Source organism: Suricata suricatta, chromosome 3 (genome assembly GCF_006229205.1).
Source record: "Suricata suricatta isolate VVHF042 chromosome 3, meerkat_22Aug2017_6uvM2_HiC, whole genome shotgun sequence".
NCBI classification, from domain to species: Eukaryota; Metazoa; Chordata; class Mammalia; order Carnivora; family Herpestidae; genus Suricata; species Suricata suricatta.
The window spans coordinates 93,203,246-93,224,307 of record NC_043702.1 but is presented as its reverse complement, the minus strand read 5'-3'; the positions used below and the strand labels follow the sequence as shown (position 1 = coordinate 93,224,307).

At 44.4% G+C, this 21,062-nt stretch overlaps 1 protein-coding gene across 1 annotated transcript in view; it reads right to left on the bottom strand.

Moving 5' to 3' along the window:
• Nucleotides 1-21,062, bottom strand: part of NCKAP5 (NCK associated protein 5) — an 857,737-nt gene that overhangs the window by 47,839 nt on the left and 788,836 nt on the right. The window contains exons 16-18 of the mRNA XM_029934682.1: nucleotides 13,096-13,410; nucleotides 10,462-10,598; nucleotides 7,336-7,468 (exon numbers count right to left, since the gene is read on the bottom strand). Of these exons, the coding sequence (XP_029790542.1) occupies nucleotides 7,336-7,468; nucleotides 10,462-10,598; nucleotides 13,096-13,410 (585 nt within the window). The remainder of the gene's footprint in view (nucleotides 1-7,335; nucleotides 7,469-10,461; nucleotides 10,599-13,095; nucleotides 13,411-21,062) is intronic.

Sequence of the window (21,062 nt, the reverse complement as noted above, 5' to 3'; positions counted from 1 at the left end):
TTCTAATTACTGCAAAACCAATTGTTTTTAACTCAACTGCCCTAGCCCTTTGCAATTTGTTGAATGTAATCACCTTCAAAGGAAGAAAATATACTTTGTGCTCAGGAAATTGGGGCTTGATTAGATCAGCATTATCAGGTGGCTATGGGACCCTGGTTCTGAAGCTTTACTTATTTGATGTGACCATTACATTTTGAGGTCATGGGGCTTAAGGAAGGAGGAAGTGTTCTTGAAAGTGAGCTAGGGTCTATAGACCCTAGTGGTGTTTAATTTGGGGAAGCAGATTTATGAAAACTCAAAAGAAATAGGAATTCAGCTTTCCTACTCTGAGAAGCCAACAGTATGGCCTTGGGCAGTAGCACACGAACACAACTGTTTAGGGTCCTTGATGATCTCATCACTCAGGTGTTGCCTCAGGTGTATGTCTGATTAGAAGGATCCAGGGAGCAGGACTGTCACTAACCTGGCCTCAGCCACAAGCATTCAGCATTGGTGTGGACACCAAGCAAGTGCTGGATAAACCAAAATGAAATAGTTTAGAGGTCAACACTCTTCTTTGCTTTTATTCATTTGCCAATTTCATTTATCTACCCAGTAATCTAGTTCGACTTGGAAATTTTCAAAGAACAAATATGGCAAGAACAAAGGTTCTCACTGTTGATTTGTCTCTTTCAGATCTCCAAGGTATGATGCATTTTCACCAACAAGACTGACTGTGACAACAGTCCCCAAAGTAGGGCAGAGATTATGAAAATCAAGCGAGGGTTCATGGGGCCACTTAAAAGAAACAAAACAGCAACGGATTCTGATCTGTCTCCACAGCACCCACGAAGAACCATCATTGAAAAAGAAGTTAAAATTCTACTTCCTTACAAAAATTGGAAAATGGATTCATTATTTTCTCTAGCACAGCCATCAGGGGAAAAAATGTCCTTGTAAGTAGCCACTCTGGGTCTTTATTTCTCTGGACAAGGAAAGGCCCAAATGGAGGATGGGTGTGTGAGTGAAGAGCTCACCAAGGCCTTAACCAGTTCTGCGAGTTAGTTACAATTTTATTCAATATTTGTGGTGTTGCTTAACATTTATTAAACTAGGCCTTGTGTTAAGTGTAGAACATAAATGAAAAGCAAGCTTGGCGTAAGTGAGAGAGTTGACTGTGCAAAGAAGTATAATCTCAAGCGGTAAGTGGCAGAAATAAATTCGGGGTATTATGGGAGAATAGACCAGGAAGGGTAACTGAGGCATGGCTGATGGAGGAGCATCTGGGAGGACTTCCGAGTCTGAACTGAATCTTAAAGACTAAGTCATTGGAGTTATGTGAAAGTTAGGGAAGAAAGGTTGATATGAAAGATATTCCAGGAAGTGAGACCACAAGAGCAAAGGTATGGAAGACCCTAACAGCATCGTGTATTCAAGACAGAGGGAGAATTCTGATGATGCATAAGATTTAAGACAGGAAATGGAAAAGGATAAAGCAGGAAAGGCAAGGCCAAGTGGGCCTTGAGTACCCTGTAGAGGAGGAGATTGGACTTTGGTTGGTAATGTAGAGTCCTAGAAGAGCTTCCAGCAGAAGGAACAAGATGATAGGATGATGCATTTGGGGGGTGGCGTGGGACTGGCAGGGGCTGTGTAGACCAAGGGAGGCACTACTGGGGCACTGGTGGAGGAGCTAGGAAGCGGGAATAGCTGAGAAGTGTGTGGGAGGGATGCCAGCGGGATCTCAGGACGCCAGAATGTGGAAGGTGAGAGAAGAGTCAAGGAAAACTGACTTCACAGACTATGTTCCTAAAAGAATGGCAAGAACACCAGTTAAGATAGCCTGGGAGGTAGAGGTTTCTAGGGAGAAAAAGGATTCAGTTTGTACTTCTGCCACTGAGGTACCTGGGAGCGACTGGTGATGGTGGTGGGCAGCCTGGTAGGCGAGCTAGAAGCTTGGGAGACAAGCATCAGCTAGAGACTGGTATGTGATGTTTCACCAACCAGGCCCAGCAAATTTCGCAGAGGTGAGACTCCCCTACTTCCCTTCAAAGATTGGGATGCCATTGTTGCAGCTCCCTGGGTCTTGCCTCCTCTGATGTTCTGCCCCTGGCTTGCTCACTCTCCCCTTCCCCCTCCACCTCTGCCCCATGCTCCTGCCTTCTCCAAGCCCCTGCCTGCAGGAAAGAGGCAAGAATGTTTGTCATGCCCAGATTGGCAAATGGGAGTGGGCATCTCTGTGGAAACAAAGCCCCAAAATTACTTCTGTCAGAAACCTCACGTGCTGGGCCACCTACCCAGCTCCTAAATCCTGCTCCTGCCGCTCTGAGCTAACAATCTGGACTTTTCAAATACATTTCAAAGTTAAGCTATAGAAACCAGCCTTGAAAGTTAAGACATGTATTTACTTTAGTGTTTTATGAACCCATAGGCAGGGTTTTGGAAAGCAGGGTTTTGTGGCCACATTCAGTATGATTTAAAGAAGCGAGTGGGGAGGAGAAGCCAGGGTATGTGGGGTCACAGGACACTTCAGTGAAAGGAAAGGCCCCCCCCAGGCATGCTATCGTTGGCAGGGCAAGTAGCTAATGATTGAGCAGGAGCCTGGGGGAGGGGGTCGAGGGGAGGGTGTGGACTAAGAGGCAGAGGTCCCTGACTGTGCATTTCCAAGCCATGGAGGGACAGATTGCCACTGTCAAATGCCTTCCTCTACCTGTGGGAAACTGCAGGAAGCCAAGGAGGGAGGGCATGTTTGAAAAAGGACAACTATCTTGGAGGACATCCAATAAGGCTTCCAGGTCTACTGGCAGTTCGTTCTGCAGGTTAGTGACCTCTATTACAAAATCGTGTTACTTGAAGAGGGCAGGGTGGGTCACTTTCACAGGTGCATGTGATGGAAGCGAGACAAAATGGCGACCAGAAGGGAAGATGATCTTAACCACACACCCAGGACACCCACTCCTTGGAGTGTTTTTCTCTGAATCGTTTCTATTTCCTTTTCAGATCAATTTTGCCAGCCTTCAAGAAGTGAACGCCGCTGTGTCCACAATACCTGCCCCTTCCTGGGGTTTGCTGGAAGCCAGCACACACCCACAGCCACACCAGCTGTCTGCATATGTCCTTCCTTCCTGCAACACTTGTATCAGCCAGGATGAGCGGGGTGTGCCGGTGACAGCGCTCTGGCAGCAGGTTCACTATTAAAGGCAAAGGCAGGTGCCGGGCTAGTGGAAAGCGGCTTCTCCCTGGCAGGGCTGCTTCCAGAGTTCCTCTACTTGGACCTCAGCTTCTTGTCCAAAGAAGCACCATCGCCCAGAGGCCGTAGCACCAGAATGGAAGGAGCCACTCCTCTCAGATGGGATTTGCTCTGGGTAGAGGGATTGGGGTGAGCAAAGTGAGTAGACTGAGAAACAACTCAGGCCGAGACTCAATTCCTTTTGCAAAAAGAGCAAAAAGGACAGCGAACGGAACAAGTTTACCATTCACCAGGTTCCCTAGCCGTCCCCTGATGTTCACTTTGGATTGCTTTGCACGACTCATTTAGACAAAGTAATGCTGAGCTGTGAGCCCTAAAGTCAGTTCTTTCACACGCCGGTACTTGTTCAGTACAAACTGACACCGTTTGGTTTAAGCTGTCTCTCTTTTGTTAAGTTTATTTATTTACTTTGAGAGAGAGCACAGATGTGCACACATGAAGCAGGGAGGGGGCAGGGAGGGGGAGAGAGAGAATCCCAAACAGGCTCCTCACTGTCAGTGAGGAGCCCCAGGCAGGACTTGATCCCACAATCCATGATCGTGGCCTGAGCTGAAATCAAGAGTCGGATGCCTAACTGACTGAGCCACTCAGGCGCCCCTGGCTTAATCTTGTTTCCTTTTCCAAGATGTTTTCAAGTCGCCTTTGGACCATCTTCCTCTTCCTCCACTTACTTCCCTCCACTGCCCCCCACCCCCACTGGAAACCCACTGCCAGAGGGGGAGACAGGCTCACTGAATATAAAGCTTGTATCCCTCTTTTTGGGAACAAGCCACATAGGGAAGCATGGAGCTCCCCCTAAGCTCCGACATCTTCCTTCCCCTGGCTCCTGAGACACCACACTTCCCTCGCTCGCCTCCTCCCTACTTGCTTCTGCTCACTTTCCTTGAGGGGCCGTCTCTTTTCTTCCTGACCTGTCGACCTGGGAGGACCAAGTCCTCTATCGACACTCCTTCCCCTCCTGACCTCATCAGGACCCACCATGCACGATGCTCACATGCACATCTCTAGACCGGACTGTCTACTGAGCCACAGACGCCTACAGCCCACGGCCTACCCAGCCCCTCTGCCTGCTTCACGGGGAGCTCACACTGAGCATGTCCATGATGCTTCCCCAAGCCCCTGCCTCAGCTTTCTCTACTTGGGTCAGCAGAACACCATCCCTTCCAGGACCCGAGCCCTGAGTCCACCCTTGACTCTGCTTTTTTCTCCACCCTCACTCTCTAATCTATCAGTGAACTGTGTTGTCTTTTTTTTTTTTAATTTTTATTTTTTTAAGTTTTAAAAAAAGTTTTTTAATGTTTATTTATTACTGAGAGACAAAGAGAGACAGAGCATGAACATGGGATGGGCAGAGAGGGGCGGAGACACAGAATCCGAAAAAGGCTTCAGGCTCTGAGCCTGATGTGGGACTCGAACTCACAAACCGCAAGATCATGACCTGAGTTGAAGTTGGACACTTAACTGACTGAGCCACCCAGGCGCCCCTAAATAATTAGATCTGCAATCAGACCATTCTCACTCCCTGTGTTGCATTAGATACATGTGGCTATTAATATTTAAGTTGAACTTAATTAATATAAGAAATAATAAAACAGAGGGGAAAAAAAGAATGGACCAAGTGAGAACTCTTAAGAAAACAGAGTAAAAATTAAATTTAAAAATTCCATTCCTTACTTGTACTAGCCACATTTTTTAAATTTTTTTCTTTTATTTATTTATTTTTAATAGTTTATTGTCAAATTGGTTTCCATATAACACCCAGTGCTTCTCCCCACAAGTGCCCCCCACCATGACCATCACCCTCTCCCTCCGTCCCCCTCCCCCTTCAGTCCATGGTTCGTTTTCAGTATTCAGTAGTCTCCCTTGATCTGTGTCCCTCACTCTCCCCTGTTCTCTTTCCCTCTTCCTCTCCCCATGGTCCCCTGCCAGGTCTCTCCTGTTAGACCTATGAGTGCAAACATATGGTATCTATCCTTCTCTGCCTGACTTACTTCGCTTAGCATGACACCCTCGAGGTCCATCCACTTTGCTACAAATGGCCGTATTTCATTCTTCTCATTGCGATATAGTACTCTATTGTATATATATACCACATCTTCTTGATCCATTCATCAGTTGACGGACATTTAGGCTCTTAGATCGCATAAATCTTTCGCCTTTTACTAGCTACATTTCAAGCGCTTACAGGCCACGTATAGCCAGTGGCTCTGGGACTGGACAGTGCAGACGGAGAACATTTCCATCCCTGCAGAGAGCATTACTGGCCAGTTCTGTTCACTCCTCTCACTGAGGCCACCCGGTCCCAGCCACTAACATCTCTTGCCTGGATCACTATAATGGCCTCTGAGCTGATCTTCCTTCTTTAGTCTTCACAACATGGCAGCCAGAGTGATCCTTTGGAAACATCTCACATCATGCCTCTCCTCTGCCTGAGGTCATCCAAAGATGCCATGCGTGTCTATTAGAGAAGAAGCCACGTCCTCGGAATGGCAAGCAGGCCGTTATGAGCTCTGGCCTTTTATGTGACTGACCTCATCTCCCCCACCTTCGAAACTGCTCTGGCCACAACCATGCTGGCCTCCTGCTGCCCCAGCCTCCAGACTTCTGCACTGGCTGTTCCCTCTGCCAAGCATTCTTTTCCTTCAGATGCTCTGATTCACTTCCTCTCCTCCTTCCAATCTCAAACACCACCTTCTCAGTGTGGCTTGCTTAGACCCCTTCTAAAAATGTGAACCCGCCCCTACCCCACAAGCAGTCCTGCCCTCCCCTACCCTCCCCTGCTTCACCTCCTCTTTTCCACAGCGCTTATCTCCTTTCAACAAATGATATGCATTTACTAGTTAATCGTTTCTATTGTTTACTCTCTGGCAGGGAATTTTGTCTAAATATTTGTTCAATAATTAAATGGAATTTTAGAGCTGGAAGGGGCCATGGAAATCATTCTTTAATGGAACAACTGAAGGTTAATGAGGTGAAGTTAGTCACTGTGGACCCACAATAAGTTCAAGAGAAACACCTGGACTAGGAGCTGGCCTGGTTCTAGGTGTCTTCTGGGCAGTCCCAAACCAATGACCTTCCCTCCCCCTTTCTCTGCCACAACAGGACACTGACAAACCACGGGGCGCCTGCAGGGACAACATGTGGTGACAACAACCTAACTACTATGCCGGGGGCTATTTGTCACTTTCTTCTTGGTAAGACTATGATTGAACCATTGGGCTTGCTTCTCAGGCAACTTGTAGGAAGCAGGGAACAAAGTGGAGGTTCAAGCTAATGGCTCTTCTCAGCCCCATAGGTCACAGTGCCAAGACTCTTGGAAATCTGGAAACACACGTGGTTGCTAGGTTTTCCCTAAAGTAATATGTCAGTCTTGTTTTAAAAAAGAAAGTCATGCTTTCATTATATGCTGTTAGTATTAGAAAAAAAGTTGATTAGTGTGAACAAAACAATTCTCCATTGCATCATAGAACTATTTCCGACAATCCAGAGTAGATTAGAAGGAAAGTGGATCCCAGATCCCATTTCGTGTAACGGGTCCATCTGTCTTCCTGTAGTTATAAGGAAAGGCTGTGTGAATATACACATTTTTAAATGCCTCGGGATGACGGTTTTTCTGCTGCCAATTCTGATTCAAGAAGAAAACACAGTGTGTGAGTCTGAACTTCATAAACAGATCTGTTCATCTCGGCATGGCTCACAGGTGCAGAGCTACGCAGCACGATATTAGTAAAAAGCCTGGAAGACTCCATCCATGGCTCACTGGACGATTTAACTTGCCAGAGGATGTAATTAAGAACAAAGTTATCTTTCTAGTCATTCCTTCATTACAGAGATAACTCAATTGGAGACTTTTTGGGAGATGCCAGGTTTGGAAATAAAATCCTTATAGACTGCACTGAAATGTCATGAAGATTATACCAGAAAACAAATTGATACGCATAGACAATCTTCTGTACATACCAGAAAATTAGATCTCAGGAGAGAACACGGGGCTAAGATATAAAGTCAAGGGTGGGGGGAGGGGTGGAGGCAGAGTACAGTGAAAGGCAAAATCAGCAGCTTCCCAGAGAGAGAGGTGCCCCAAATGCCCAAGTGCTCCCGGAAGTTACCTTGGGTGGTGCTCTTCATTGCTTTCACTAACTCGCCCCTTCCAGCTCCAAAACCATTATTTCCATAGTGCAGGTCACTGTCACTATCACTGCCACCACTGGCAGAGTACGCACACATTCTGGGTACCTTGTCCTGAATAAGTAATACGAGACTGTTAAGATTATTCACGCAAGTCAAAAGGGGGCAGAACATCTATGAGGAGGGCAAACAGTTCGCAGTTGGCTGTCACTGTGCGCACAGAGTTCCATCCCGCTGCCCCGCCCCCAAGAACAACTGGGCTTTTCCTCTCTACCTGCCTCGCGCAGGGCTGGCACGGGTTACTCAATTGCTGGAGCTGCAGAAACAGGGCTGTGGTAATGAAGCCATTGACCACTCAGAAGCCATTGTCTCAGGCACAGGAAAGTCCTTGCGTTTACCCGCTCTGCATTTTGTACCCTTCTTTATGGGGTCTTATTTTTCTCAAGTGCCTATTATGAGTTGCTCTTCCAAGCCTAATGGCTTATTTGTTTAACGGATCTCAGCATTGGCTCTCGAGTATCAGAGGGTGTGAAAAAATCAACCTTGAGCACAGAAGAATACATGCCTGCCTAATTTATAATTTTCTTCTATTGCTTGAAAGGACAGGAGCCTTTCAAAGCGTGCGATTGCTACCCCCATATAATCCTTGAATCAACTGAAAGTTCATGGGTTGAGGGACTCAGTCTCCCCTCTTGCTCACATGCACACACAGCCTGACCCTTGAGATGTCACTGGTGTGGTGCTATGGCCCTGCCAGGAATTCCTGAGGTGGCTGATACTGTACAAACCATTTCCCCTTTGTGCACAAAATCAGAATATGAGATCCAAGATTGCAACTTGATGTACGGAATTAGAAAAGAATGTCTTTTAGGTTTGCGGGCTGCCCCGTCAGAACCTATTATATCCCCCCCATCCTAGACAGTTCAGGTACAGATGTATGGGCTGGGTCTCTAAAGTCTGTTAGGGAGGATGTCCTTCAGTTGGAAATGCTAAAAACACACTTTAGGGTGTCAGCTCCCTGAGCCAGGGTTATAAGTTCAAGCAGCCACTCATTTCCTTTATACCTTGATTCATCTACTCATTCATTCACCCATCCAACAAATATTTATTGAGTGCCTATTCGGCACCAAGAGGTGTGCTAGTCTCTGGGGTTACAGAGGTCAATACAAGAGATACCGGCAGTCCAGCAAGGATGATGTCCTCATGCAAAGTCTCCTGGCTGTGGCTCTAGGGGAGCCCCACATCTAGAGTTCCAGCAGGACCCCACTAACACTTTCTGGGTATAATGAGATACATTTTTCATCTATCCATTCAACAAACACTAGGGGAACCAGGTACTGTGCTGGGTGCTAAAAATATAAGCTAATTCTTGCTTCTAAATTTCCCTCCCTAGTAGACAACAAAGCAGAGTTCTAGGTTCTAGAACTGCCGCAGCAGTCAGTCTCTCAAGTCAGAGCAGCATTTCCAAGGGGCAGAGCTGGGGCAGGATGAGGGAGAGAATCCCTGAGAGGCCTACATATTTGGTGGGCACGTACGCTGGGGGAGGAGTGTCCTGCCCTCACACGTAGGGCGACAGCACTCCCCTGGCTGGCACTCAGTTGTTGTTATATTTGCTTTCTTGGACTTGCCTAAACCCCTTTGCCACTGTCACCACCTGTTGTTTTTGAATGATTTGCTCTTCCACTCTGGGTGTCTTTAGGGTTTTCTCAACTTTCCAGCCCCCAAAGCAAGCAGAGTCCTTGGGACAGGGTGTGGACCAGCAGCATCAGCGTTGCCTAGGGATTTGTGAGAAACGCTTGGACCTCAACCCATGAGTACCAGAGGGGACATGGTGTGCATGGGTCTATAGCTGTCCAGGTGATTCTGAGGCCCACTCAAGTTTGGGAACCCCTGCTTTGGAGGAGCCTTTCACACTTTTATGTTTAAATTAAGGCATGCTAAAGTACACTGGCCACTCTTTTCCCTCTTAGGCTCCTGCCTTATAGAGGCCACCCTTCTGAGTGTTAGACATGGAATTCAGAAGGCTGAATTCTAGTCCTGACTCCTCAGTGACTTTCCTGTGGACCTTGAGCATGGTCCAGCATCTCTCTGGAGTTGGGTTCTCTGCTGTAAATTTAGACTGTGGGCCCAGAGGATCTCGTTTTCTACTTGTCTATGACACCATGCTGAGGTGCTAAAGGCTAAAAGAAGGTCCGGCTGCTTTGACTGCGGTGGACCCCAGATGTGGGGTGATTTGGGTATATTCTCATCACAGCTGGTAGGAACTCTAGTCAAAATAGAAATAGAGGCTCCTAGTGCCATGACTGGGAGAGGCAAAGGCAGCAAGAGTAGGAAGAGTCAAGGAAAGGTGGGGAGGCTTCGAGAATTGACTCATATGTTCTTCCCCCAGCTTCTCACTCCCAGGCACCCCCAAAGACACTGAAGGGGCCGAGCCCCAGGAAGTTGAGAGATAGTGAACAGGTTGAATATGGCTCAGCAAACAGGCTGGAAGAGGTAAACAGCAGGAAGCCTAGGAGGGAACACCAGGTATCCCCGAGGGGTGATAGAAATGTTCCTGAGCCATGAGCAACTTCCCAGGTCCAATCACATGTCAGGAGGCCTATGTGGGCCATCTCAGGGGGGATGAAGAGCCCATAGCAAAAACGATGGGACTGAAGAGACAGAGACAGGCCATTTTTCTACTCTAGACCTCACTTTATCCCTCCCTGAAAGAAGTGTAATTATACCTCCTTTACCTGTCTCATAGGAGCAAGGTAAAGAATAAAGAGTAAGAATAAGATAATGAAAACGTATCACTGAATCATTCTCAATGGTGGTCTTATCTTGGGAAAGTGAATGCCTATCCCACGGCACCTAATCTGGGCAGATGGTCTATGCCTCCAGAATCTAGGTGCAGACCTGTGGAAGTGTTTCACTTCCTCCCAAAGACACACGGTATCTCTTCGTAATTCAGGAAGAATGGTGAGCCCTGGACGTTAGTTTTGATTGACCAAGCGAGTGACAAGGTTGTTTCAAAAGTTGAATCTATCATAAAAGTGTTTAAGGAGATCATTGTTCACCATCAGGAGCAATAGTGGGGGGTGCCCTCCTGTCAGCCCCACTCTTACCTGAGTCTCAGCGGTGGGATCTCCAGCCCCCCAGTCTGGGAACTGCTCAGGTGCCCTTGTGCTTTCGGTGTATTCAAATGACGAGCAGGTCTGAGACCTTGGCTCTGCTTCATTCTGCTTTTGGGAATTGATTTTTCCTAAATGAGAAAATGTACGTGAAATCACAGTCAGCTTTCTTCAACTCTTTCCAGGTTCAGGGAGGGAAGTGAGGGAGACATCAGAAATAAAAATAATTATGAAAATTCCAAATACAGTCAAAGCTGGGTAGGCCGACATTTGTCCCCTGTGACTGTGCTAACTAAACATCTGTGCTGCATGTTGTGTGTATCCGTTGGGGATGTCCACTTCGGAGAGCTAAGGCAAACGTTCCTGCACAACGTCGGCAGACTTTTCACGTTAGGAAGAGGTCGGGGGAGAAAATCATTTGGGAAACCCTGATTAGTCCTCAAATAGCGTTATCCATCAAATAACAAAAGGTTTCCTTTTTGGAGCACTTCTCAGAGCCTTCATTGTGCTCCTGGAAATTGTCATAATGTCCAAATCCATAATGTCCAGGATTTGAATTAGAAGCCCTTCCCAAACATACTTGGGCAAGGAACCCTTGTTTTCCTAGAATACCCATTAAGGTCATTCCCAACACACTCATAATGTGCAAAGGGAAACTTCGCTCTGAAAGGCCTGGCAGGGCGGTACTGCTCACGCTTTTATGTGCCTCCGCGTCAGCCGAGTTTTTGTTCAACTGCAGATTTTGAATCAGGAGGTCTAGAGTGTGGGTCTGAGAGTCGCCATTTCTGAGAAGCTCTCAGGCGATCCTGATGATGCTGGCCCATGGATCACACTTTGAGTAGAAGGGTGTAATTAGCAGGGAATGATTAAAGAAGGTTCCTCCATTACCCTTAATAGTAGATTAACCTGCAGAGTGTACTCCTTCCTCATGCCAGAAAGGAGAATGGCTGTTATTATCCTCCAGCCTCAGTGATTACCAACAGGACATGCTGTGATGGCCTCTCAACAGCATTTTGCTTGTGAGCAGAAGCAAAGTAATTGTATTTTCATCAGCATGGAGAGATTTGTACAGTTACCTCTCTTTTTGATAGAGGGTTAAGTAAAAAACAAATTCAAATACAGGCATTTAATAGGAAGTGACTCTTTCTCTAAGCAGGAATAACCTCACTTTCCTTTTGTTCCAGCTAGTTCTCCATTCCCTGGTTTTTTAATTGAGTAACCAACGGCCATAGAGAAAAGAGAAGCCTTGGAAAGGCGGCCCCGCCTCTGGACCACAGTGATGGCATCATTTGGCAGACAGGAAGCTTGGGGCGGGAGACCCCAAAATACCCTGTAGTTATGTTGACCTCACTCTCTACCACATACTACTTTTTTATAACTCTTCATGACAATTTAATTAAGACACAAACCTCCAAAATCCAGCACAGTGAATATTAGCAGCAAGATCAGAACAATCTCCTTCCAATCCCCTTCTTATGAAGCAATTCAAGGCTTGTGGTTTCTATTCAATTTGTTATAATGACAGTGTTTAATCATGAAGTCTACTCGGCAGCCCGCCGCTGAATTGAGGTCACACATGTGACTATTCGAGCATGGAGCACATAATCTATAACTAAGATTTCACCCCTGAATCTCTGGAGGCTGTGTCATTAATTAACAATGCATTTATTTAAAAAATAATATGCATTACAGCCTTTTAAAATGTAGCCTTGGCTTGAAACGAGCAGAAGTTTGTGATGAAACATTCATGGCAGTTAGTATTATTGTATGAAGAACTCAGCCATGGGATTAGCTCAATCACATTTATTCAAAGATATTTAATTAAACACCTTCTTTTCTAATTTCTCAAAAGCCTATAGTATAATTTCTACTTGTGGCTCCTTTCTAGTCATCAAATTATAAAAGAAAGTCTTTAGAGTTTTAGTTCATGTGCTTATGTATGTCATAAATGCAACATAAGCATGCAAGTTAAAAATTATTTAGGATCATCCTGCCCTGCACTATATATATTTAATCTTGAGGGACAATGAAAAGACGTTGACCCATAGCCTGGTCCTATCTTTAATCACGGAAGCTCATTTCCACGCACTGTGATGAACAGCAGTTATGTCTCAGTGCAGAGGCTCATTCCACTGTATTGCAGTTAATGTGCAATCCACTCCTGATCTATCAAACAAAGTTTTTATAGTTTAACATACAAATATATTTGAGCAGGATAGGCATATGTCAGAAGACAAACATTTCTGGTTAGAGGGCAAACAACATTTCAGCTAAATTTATGTCTTGTGCCTAACCTGGTCTATATTCAGATTTAGGTTTTACAAGATAAAATCCTATAGGTATATAGTATGATATTTTTTCTTAATCAGTTTATATATCCATATACCTGGGCTCATGTATAGGTGTGTACACTCTTTAATGAAATGCTAAGAGTAGATGATGTCTAACACTTGTCTTTTTTTTTGGTTGAGGACCTATAGGGATTTTTATGCATCCACATTCCCATTGGGCAAAGAGTCACAGATAGAACTCCTGGTGGAAACCTTTTCTTCTGCCTGTTTTCCATTTTTTTAAGTGCATTATTTTGGTGTGGAAACAATCTAATTTGGAAAGTCATGGGGGTTTTACCTGAGGAGGCTGGTTTGGGGAGGCGACTTTCAAGGGGACGCATGCCCCTGGCGGACATGATGGGGTCGGAAGTGGAATGAACCATGGTGGTATCTGCAGAGGCGTGGCGGTCTGCAGAGGAAGGCACTTCTCGTTCAAGGGTCTGAGCTCTGATAGAAGAAGCTGCACAAAGTGCTGGCTGGAGAGACATGATGGTCTCCGTGTCCTCTGGGGAGTCTGGATGGCATGTGTACCGCCCCGTGGAGCGATTTCCAGAGTCTGGGAGGGGGAAGGTTCCGATCCCACTGTCCAGTGTCCTCATCAGGCAGTTTGATTCTAGACAAAGTAACAACATAGTGAGGATTAGACAAGACTCACATGAAGGGATAAAAGGATCATGAGCATTTGTATCTGATCTGCAGGAATGGGGATATCTAGAAAAAAGAAATATTATTAATGGGGTAGTAAATTTCCAGTGAGTGGCATCATAAGGTTTAATTAAACATGGAGATACTCCCTTCACTTAATATGAGGTAAGACAGCCAGCCATTCCTGGCAGTAAGAGTCGCATGTACATTTCCCTGGATGGCTCTCTTGAACTATCATAGAAAAAGAAGTTATTAGAGACCAAAAAGTATTTTTGGTAAGCTTTATTTCAATTGGGAATCATATGACTTCAACCAATTAGGTGAAATTCATTAACCGAAATACGATGGATAATGAGCCCATATAACACTCTGAAGTGATGTCCTAACAAAGGTAATAGTGCGTCTCTTACATGAATTATCATCCACTTGGCAGTTAACTAAGTCTCTGGCCTCTCAAATTTAATTGTGAGGACAAGTAATTCACAGGCTATAAGGGTCATCCCCAAATGGACCTTACTTACCCATGGTAACATCACTGTATCATGTGGGCTTCATTTGACCCAAGTGCCATTCGAGGTCAACTTGTTGAGAAGACCACAGAGCTACTTCCTGTCTTTTAGTGACTTCATGTAATGACAAAGCCCATTAGTACCTTTGGACTTCTTGTCACTCCCAGTGATCTCATTATTCCCCAAAACAAATCAAGCTGATTTCACCATAATGGGGTAACATACTTTGGTGTGTCTCATCTTTATGAAATTTTAGACACAGAAAAAATGCAATATCTGAAAAATTTATTATGTATTTAATTTCTAAAATGGTGATATGATTTATCCAAGCCAATGAGACAGATTCCAAGATCTGCCTGTCATCCCAAAAGTCTCCTGTTTATATGGCAATCTTAGAATAAAGCATCCCTAGTAAAGTTTGTATCAGTAGCTTCTAAGTCTAAGACTAAGTAAGAGGGATAATTCAGCACCCTTTAAGGCATGATGGAGAATATAACAGAATCGGGCATAATCTTTGCATCAAGAGGCTCAACAGTGGACATATTACAGTGAACAATGGCTTAGAAAATGGTAAATGTCAATAACTATTATATGAACCTCAACACAGGATTCTTAAACACTTGAGGTCTCAGGTTCCTTATAGGATTGCTATGAAGATAAAAATGTGTTTGCCATCTGATTTCTAGAATTAAGAATGACAATGAGCATGCTGTGAGGAGGCTGGAAGAATGAAATAATGAGCAGTGACACACAAAATGCTTAGTATATTTATTAGATATGAGCAGATAGCTGGTAGTGTATCCATCAGTGCCTTTCTTATATAATCTCCTTTGATGCTGAATAATTAGTATCAGAATTTGCAAATCTGTCCATTCCCTACCCTCTTTCTCAAAAGCTCTTTGCTGTAAATGAGTGTAAGAATTCTGGGAATTTCCTAAGAGTAAGGTAAAAAAACAAAAGGGTAGGGTGTGGACAGACTTGGTTGTTGTAAGTTCTAGTAGGTTTGGTGCTGGTCTTGGAAGCACTGGGAAGACAGTCCCTATCAAAGGAGAAGCTTCTGTTTTCAAAGGGATATGTAGCGTGAGGATGCAGATACCCTCTCTCAGGTAGCCACCTCATATGCCATCCAATCTCAGTTACTGGTTAGGGATTGCAGGAGCCTTGATTCATAGGACTCTGTTCAGGGGTGGGCTTTTGTGTCTCAGGATCACAAGGGCTAAGTTTTAGCCCCCTTCATTTCAAGGATTCCACCTGGCCAGCTTTACTCTCAATCATCTTTAAAGATTATTCTTTATCTTCTCTATTCATTTTCTCCTCAATTAAGGGGACCTGATTGTTACAGAAAGGCCTTTATGAGAAATGAACAGATGTTTGCATGGGGAAGCAGTGCCAGAATAGTTCAAAAAGAAAGACCCTGCTGTTCAGAATTGGAGGTTCTTTTTCATTTTAGCATAGAAATACAAAACCTTTTGGATTTAGCATGTCCATGTGGTGTACTTGGAGCAATTCTAAGAGTCTGAGCTACTTCAGTCTTAGACAGGAACAAGTAGATCTTCATAAGAGCTGACCCAGTGTCTGGGACTGGGAGGCAGACCCATGGCATGCTGAGGTGTGTTAGTCCCCACATGTCCCCACCACCTCCCCTAATAATTTAGTCCCAGCATCTTCAGGACTGCACTTCAATTAAAGAGTGCTCAGCAGGATGAGACCGGAGGAGCTCCTTTCCTTTTGTGGACACGCATCATCAAATTCTACTTATTGTGGCCAAAAGAGGCCAAAAGACTTCACTCCTTTCTTTGCATCAGTCTTCATCTTTAAACATTATAAGGCAAGAACTATTATCACCATCTACAAATGAGGAATCATAGCTCAGAAGGTTTAGGTAACTTGCCCAAGGCCACGTGCTATAAAAAAAGAGGTTGGATTCAAATCCAGTGAGATGTATCTACAAAGACCATGCTCTTAACCATCAAGCTATCTTGATACTTCCCCAAGGTACAGATAAATCCAGATGTGGGGTCCACTCATTTAATAGCCATTGAGGCAGCCTTGTGAACAGAAAGCTCACAGAATGCCCCTCTGCTCCTAAGCAAGGGTCAGTTTCTCCTCTGGAATTGGAGCAGGCGCCTGAATTCTAGCTGGTCCTCCTGCTCCTCATCCTGAGTCTGAGTCTCCTGTTGACCTTCTCTGTATCTAGGTGGTTGCTGCCCCATCGTGCAAGATGCCTGTACCCCCTGATCTACATGGTTCCTGAGAACCATGATTGCTCAGTAACTCTTCCCTCTGTTTTCTTCAGTTGCATCCATAGACTTCCATGCCAACGTTTTTCTGGCATGAATCTTTGCTTTCTAAACTAGGTGATAGGCATTGACTCCAAGGGCAGTTTTTCTGGCTCTAAGAACTCTCTTCCCTCCAAGTATTTGATGGAGAGCACTGAATCCCGTCCTCTCAAATGGAGATTCAAGAAGCAAAATGAGATCCTTGGCTGCCTTTGCAGTGAGTTTCTGGGAAAAAGCCCCAGACACCAAAGCCTGTGCATGCTGGCCTGACTTACGGCACAAGGCAGGAAATAGGACAAAGACGGGTAAGGGGTAGGAAACATGAAGGCTGTCTAAGTATGGGGCCTTTTGGAAAATACCAACATTTCCTGGTTCCTATCCCCTTAATTCATTTTTCTTTCTCTTCTTTCCTTTTGAAAATATTGTCATACTAGAATCTATGAAACAGGACTTTTGGTACTCCTGAGTTCTCAGATTCTCTGAGAAGTGTATGACAGACACTAAACTCACAAACCAACTGCTATTAAAGTCACTTTTTATTTCTAAAAATTACAGAAGCCAAATGTAGTGCATTTGGAAGAAGTCATTTGTAAGTACCTATGAAAAGAGGTATAGACAGTCAGCAACTCAGACACCATACGCCAAGTTTCACCCTCAAGCAAATTTCTCCAGAATGCATCAACCTTTGGAAATGGAGTTTATATTGAAAAATGCTGACACCTTCTTTATGTGGTTTCTTTAAGGTGCTATAAGTTCATAAAAATACTGTAACCTGAAAAAGTGTAAGATATTGTACTTCTGAAGCCAGTTTTTTTCCCTGAGAGAATTATAAGAATTCACAAAGTAATTATATGGCTGTGATAGGAACAAAGTTCAAAGTGGCAAGCTGACCTTGCATCTCGAATGAGATGACTGTCTTGACCTTGCCAAGTCTAAGTTCACATTTGTGGCTGTGAGAACAGCTGCCAATAGAGCTTTGCTAATGAGTTTAAGGGCTGGGTTTTTGGATGGACCAGCAGGTTTCACTCTTCCAAGGTCACCAATCACGTCTCTGACCCTGGCCAGCTCTCCCACCTACTTCTCATGGTCCCATTTGCCTTCTCCTCTTCTCCCACTTTCTCGAGGTTAAGTTCTCTCACTTATGGGCACCAACCAGCCCAGACATTTCATCGATGACTCACAAGGGTGCTTCCCAGTCCTTTTAAAGTCACAGTACACATAGAAAATTTGTAGCTCACAGAGGAAAACACCGGCTACCCCAAAGAAAACACTGGCTACTTGAAAGCTGAGGGCTCAACATCTCAGCACCCCTGAGACCCATTTAGGGTGTCAGCAGCAGAATGGCAGGGAATCTCTTACAGATGGATTCAGGATTTAAAAAAAATTTTTTTTAATGTTTTTTTAGTTTATTTTTGAGAGACAGAGAGAGACAGTGCGAGCAGGGGAGAGTCAGAGAGAGAGGGAGACACAGAATCCAAAGCAGGCTCCAGGCTCTGAGCTGTCAGCACAGAACCCAACACAGGGCTTGAACCCACAAACTGTGAGATCGTGACCTGAGCTGAAGCTGGACACTTAACCAACTGAGCCACCCAGGCGCCCCCGGATTCAGGATCTTTTGCTCACACCCTGAATGCATCACCTTGCAGATCTCCAGAGGCAAGGAGATGGATACCTTTTTGGTCTCTTAGCAGCCGACACAAAAATTTCTAGGCCCTCCTTCTTTGGGATAAAAGCTTAGAGTGCTTGGGTTAGGAATACTGTCTGGTATCAAAGCTTCACTACAGAGAGAGGTCACTGTACCTAAGAGTGAGACAAGCAGCCCATGAGTGGGTGAGTAGCCAGAAAGGGTGAGGTTCTTCCTGGGATGGTGGCAGAGAAGAAATTCTGGAGAAACTCTCAACTGTTAACTTAGGGTGCACGATGTAAAATCCACACTCACTTCACCAAGGAGCATTAGAACTTAACGCTCCTTGTACCAGAGGGCTCGGCAGGTGGTTTTAGTTTTCTAATCTGAAAATTAGATCATACAGCCTTCTGCGTGGGGTGCCCCGAGGACTAGAAACATAGCACCTACTACACATAGCATGGTGTGTGGAACAGAAAATAGCACACTTCTCAAAATAAATGTTATTAGACTGTAAACATCCTGGGGGCAGACTGGATCTTATTTATTTCTTATATAAGTCCATTCCTGATTCTATATTGTCCTTTTTTCAACACTATGGTAACTACATGCTGATAGAGCTGATAATAATAATAATAGGCTGATCAAGTATTCTCCATCACCAGGGCTCAGCACAGTGCCTGACACACAGTTCTCAGTGAGTGTAATGAAAGAACGTGTGGAGAAAAATAAAGTTCTAATCTTCAGAAAATTCTTCCTGAAATTAAATTGAATATGAAACTTTCCTTCTGAAATCCCAATCGGCTGCCTTTTGTTCTGATTCTAGCAACCAAAGAAAATAGCTGACTTCCTTCTTCTGTATATCTATTTTTCGCATACAGCCAGACATCATTAATTCAGATAGCCAGAGGGATACGATCATTCAGAATTATTGAATATTTTAAAGACCAGTTTCTTAATACCTCCAAGCCCTTAGAACAAGGGTTCATGACCAAGATGAAGGACAGCTCCTGGAATGATGTTTCACTGTCCTCCTCACTCTCCTGCCCTACCTCCTGTCCCCCCCCACCCCAAAGCATCACTGGTGGGGAGGTTTCAGATCTAATAGAAGCCAAAGTGGCCTCATCAGCCTGGCCTTCGTCCTCAGGAATTCCTGATGCCATGCTGAGTGCTGGCATCGCACTTAACATCAGTGCCCACAGTAGTATAAGAACTAAGCTCTTACAGAGGCAAGTTCCTGGGAAAGTTTGTAGTGAGTAGATAGGATTATGCAGTAACATCTTATATGTATTTACACAAAACAATGAGTTCCTCTCTTTTTAAAACAATTTATTCTCTCAAGTGAATTGTCTAGGCTTCCTCCAAACTTGTTTTATACTATTTCTTTACACAGTAATGTTATCTTTAAAAATAGCTGCAAAGGGAACGTTTATTTCCAGCACTGTTTCAGTGAATTAGCACTGATGTTGAGGGTTTGGAAAATGCTGCTGATTCTCCCTTCTCTTCTATGGATTAAAGGGTCTCAACCTTTTTCTCATGCCGTTTTTTTCTTGTACTTTTGAGTGATCCTATCACACAAATATGTAATCGCTTGAGTTTGTAAACCCAAACTCCTGGTATTATTAATGTATTTGTCCAAAGAGGTTATTGCATAAAATAGGCTTGACAAAACCTGACTTGCATTCTAAGTTACTCTGAATATTCAGAAGGACAAAGTGAACAAGAATTGTCGTCAGAGCTGGAAAGAGAAGGCTTGAAGACCTGTGTGGCACCTGCTAGCCGGTGGCAATGGGGTCTGGAAACTATTCTGACCATATACAGTGACAGCTCATTTGTAATAAGCTGGGCACAGTGCTCATGAGCAAGCTGGTGCTGCATAAGTTTTCACACGTGGTTGTCAGGGAAAGGTGGGGGCCCCTCACACATGCCCTGTCATGGAGTCCAAGGTAAATCAAACTTCCATCTGCCTGGTTAGTATTCTACTGCAGCACCTGTGTTCCTTTGCCCAAACAGCTACCTTGTGGATGTTTCCTAAGCATTACCTTTTGGCAACCATTTCTTTGGGGGTTAGCTGGCTGTCATCATTAATGAGCGATTGTGAAGAGAGGGCAGAGTACTTGGAGTTGGCTGCAGGCTGCCTCATGTATAGAAAAGTTGGAGTCCATTCTCTCAAGAAATCCATTTTGGGGTTGGCACCCGAAAAGCTTTTTAAAGATCCTAAATGAATGATGTTTACTGAGGTCCCTTTGCCCCCAGACTTATTACATTCTCAGGGAACATTCACAGATTAGGAAGCCACGGCTTTCAGTTAGCAAAGGTACAGCTCATCTATCCTAAAGAGTGTATTTGCTCTGTTGCAGTCATCTACCCTCTCATATAGGACCAAACAAACTACTTCAGTAACTGCTGATTTGTGTCCTCTTCAGCACTAATAAATCCTAGGAAAATGGAAATTTAAAAATCCAAACTGTTTTTTACTTGGTCATTTCAATTATACTATCTACAAGTTTCAGCCAAAAATGCAATGAGGACCCAATACAATGCACCAGCCCGAAAGGGCATCTATATGGGTGCTTAATATGCATGCCACATTATTAACTGGCATGCTTTCTTCTAATGCAAGTGGTCATGTAAATAAGTCTTTGTATGAGTTCTTTCCAGGTTCCTAAACATCTTTAAGCTATGTGTGGTATTGGCACCAGACGCTTAAACCACAGATGGGAGAACAGATCTCTTTATTTGCACATCCTTCTCTTCATCTGTAAGGCTGAAACAAGCTAAAAAAATATGCCTGTGCCAAAGCCACATCAATTACATTCAGGTTATTCATTCTGCGTTGGCTCCGTGGTTTTTTCAGAGTAGTCAGAAACGACTATATTGGCTATTTATTTACAACCACGAGGTAACTTTGGCTGTGGCATTAAGATGACCTTCTGGAAGAGTAAATTCAATTTGATGGCTTTGGAATGTGTGAGAATACTCAGCCTCTAATTCCAAATGCATTTAAGCTTTCTGAGACTTGAAAAGTATGGAGAAGAATGGAAATTTGTTTTCCAATCCTCTACGCTCTCTTTGATATAAAGGAAGACCTGGATGTTGGAGGTTGGGGGTCTAGAATTCTATTACACAGGGAATGAATAGGAGAAAAAAAATACAGGAAATTAATATGACAAAAAATTAGAGGGACAAACCAGACCATGAAATTTCT